A 2381-nucleotide genomic window follows, 5' to 3' on the forward strand; every position below is an offset into this window, starting at 1 on the left:
TCACTTACAAAACTTATTTGATTGGAGCTATGATAAATTCACAAATTTAATATAAATACTATGTTACAAGTAATATCATTACAAAACAGTTGACATCTAAGAGGAGAGAATTCTAAAATTACTTAATAATCATTGACTTAATATTTACCGTTAAAATCAATTAAATATTCTCTAACCCTAAAATCAACTTTCCAAAACTCTAAATCGGTTACACTCTTGCATGATATATTGCGTCTTTTTTTTTCAAATATAGAAAGATCAGAATATTTGCTGCCATTTGAATTATATGATTACATATTTACCAAACCACTTTAGCTAAAAGGAAATAAAGTAAGAAGATTTGTTTTTATAGTTTTAAAAAAAAAAACCCACCACAAATTATTCGGGAATAACTAATAACAATGCATATATTATCTAGTAGGAACAAAAAACCCACGGTGGTGGCTGTAAACATTGACGTCCGAAACGGTGTCATCGAACCCAACAAACCGGCACTTAACACCTCCAACCGGCAACATTAGCTGCCGAGCAGGTTGATCATGAACCGGGTTCGTGGTCCTTTTGTACGGACCAAACCACTTGTTCTGCATGTAACGGTTCTTTCTCCACGGAGGCACAGAAAGTTTTCTACTCCTCAATGATCTCTTCGCCACGTCACACATGATCCTCACCAACTTCCTCAACTCCTCACCGCACCCGATAAAAACCCTAGGCAAAGAGTGCTGCACAAGCTTCGAGTACTCCTCGCTGGGCCTGGCGACCTCGAACTGGGCCGCGAAGTCCAGGTCGATAAAATACCGAGAATGACACGTGATTGACTCTGATTGGACCACGTCAAGGAACTCGTAGGTCCCACTTGCGAGCCCCGACGTGGAGTCCCACCTAGTCTTACACACGGCCGCATTGTGCCCCAAACTTCTTAAAAACGCCATAACGTTTCGAAGGAAAACGTTTCGATTCGACCTCAAGCACGAAAACGTTTCGACCGCCTCCGAAACGTGACACGTCAGCAACTTCTTGTAGGCGTTGACATTGTTGTTGCACAGGTCGACGATGGTCTCCACAGCCTCGACCGAGTCGGAGACTGAGTCGACTCGTTCCGAGTCGGAGTTGCAAGCGAGTTGAGACTCGGTTTCGGAGTCGTTCTCGAGGAAATCGTGGACGAGTTCGGAGAGGCTAAGGCAAGGCGAGTGCTCGCTTCCGCTGCTGCTGACGTAGCTGAGTTGCGACGTGACGAGTTGAGCTCTGACCTTGTCGTCGAGCGGGTCAGTAACTCGCTTTGGCTTAACGAACCCGTTCAACATTTCTGTCCTAAAAAACCAAAACAAAACAGAAACTGTTTTTTTTTGGTGTTGGTACTACGTTTTTGAGAGTACCTTATAATGTAATGCGGAGAACAGAGAAGGTTTATAAAGAGAATTTGAAATGGGAATATTCGGAGAGAGCTATGCTTTTAAGAGACTTTTGAGGATTATTAATTCTGAGGATATGCTATGGAGTATTCTATAGGACTGTACACATGGCAGCATATCCAAACGGCACCTCTTGAGTTTATTCGCAGTTGTGGGGGTACGATGACGCAGAGGATATTATTTCCTGAGCAATAATACTACGTTGGACTGCCACAACTATTTTCACAACAAATTTCATAGTTATTGAACTCGTTGACTACGAGCCATGCACACAATTGAAACTCATAGAATTGTGATTGTTTCTTCACTGCTTACAATCAATAACATTGTTTAGGACTTATATTTATAAATATTTTATGGTAAAATAAAAATGTAAATAATTTTTTTAGTAGTTTTTTATGTTTTCTATAAAAATGATATTAATTTTTTTTTTAAAATGGTTAATTAACAAATGTCTTAAACGGCTAAAAGCGTCCCTTAATAAGACTCTTATAAAATAGTTGAGTGTTGATTATAAATCATGCACACAATTCATAACTTTATCAATTATAAAATTTGTTAGGATAGGTTGGTAGCATTATTATATTCCAAAGGAACAGGAATAAGGGTGTGTGTGGTGGTGTATCACGAGACAGGCACGTGGTTGAAGTTGAGTACTTGAGCTTATTTTAATTTTAGGAGGTGGAATGGCCCGATCTTGTTCGGTTAGAGCAAAGACTGGCTCTTGTGATTGCGAAGAGTTTAATGGTTGGGGATATTTTCATTCATGAACCCAATTGGACAGACATGAATTTTATATTCATCCAAGAAATTGGAATAGGGGTTGTTTTGTTTTGCTTTTGCCCCCAAGGGAACTTCAACAACTCTCTCTCTCTCTGATCAAACTATTCCTGTAAGGCTTACTATATGTGTCAATAAATTAAAATGTGGTCCCTTATTATATCTCTTTTATTTGGTCACAGTCACACA

At 39.4% G+C, this 2381-nt stretch overlaps 1 protein-coding gene across 1 annotated transcript; it reads right to left on the minus strand.

Annotated features, from left to right (window-relative positions):
• Nucleotides 1–256: 256 nt before the first annotated feature.
• Nucleotides 257–1385, minus strand: LOC126698981 (uncharacterized). The gene has a single exon (XM_050396525.1). The coding sequence runs from the start codon at nt 1302–1304 to the stop codon at nt 411–413; it is 894 nt and encodes a 297-aa protein (XP_050252482.1). The 5' UTR covers nt 1305–1385; the 3' UTR covers nt 257–410.
• Nucleotides 1386–2381: the final 996 nt, after the last annotated feature.

Source organism: Quercus robur, chromosome 9 (genome assembly GCF_932294415.1).
Source record: "Quercus robur chromosome 9, dhQueRobu3.1, whole genome shotgun sequence".
Classification (NCBI taxonomy): Eukaryota; Viridiplantae; Streptophyta; class Magnoliopsida; order Fagales; family Fagaceae; genus Quercus; species Quercus robur.

Bases quoted from the DNA above. Each gene is read 5' to 3' on its own strand.
- LOC126698981 (XM_050396525.1), bottom strand. From the start codon at position 1,304: ATGTTGAACGGGTTCGTTAAGCCAAAGCGAGTTACTGACCCGCTCGAC.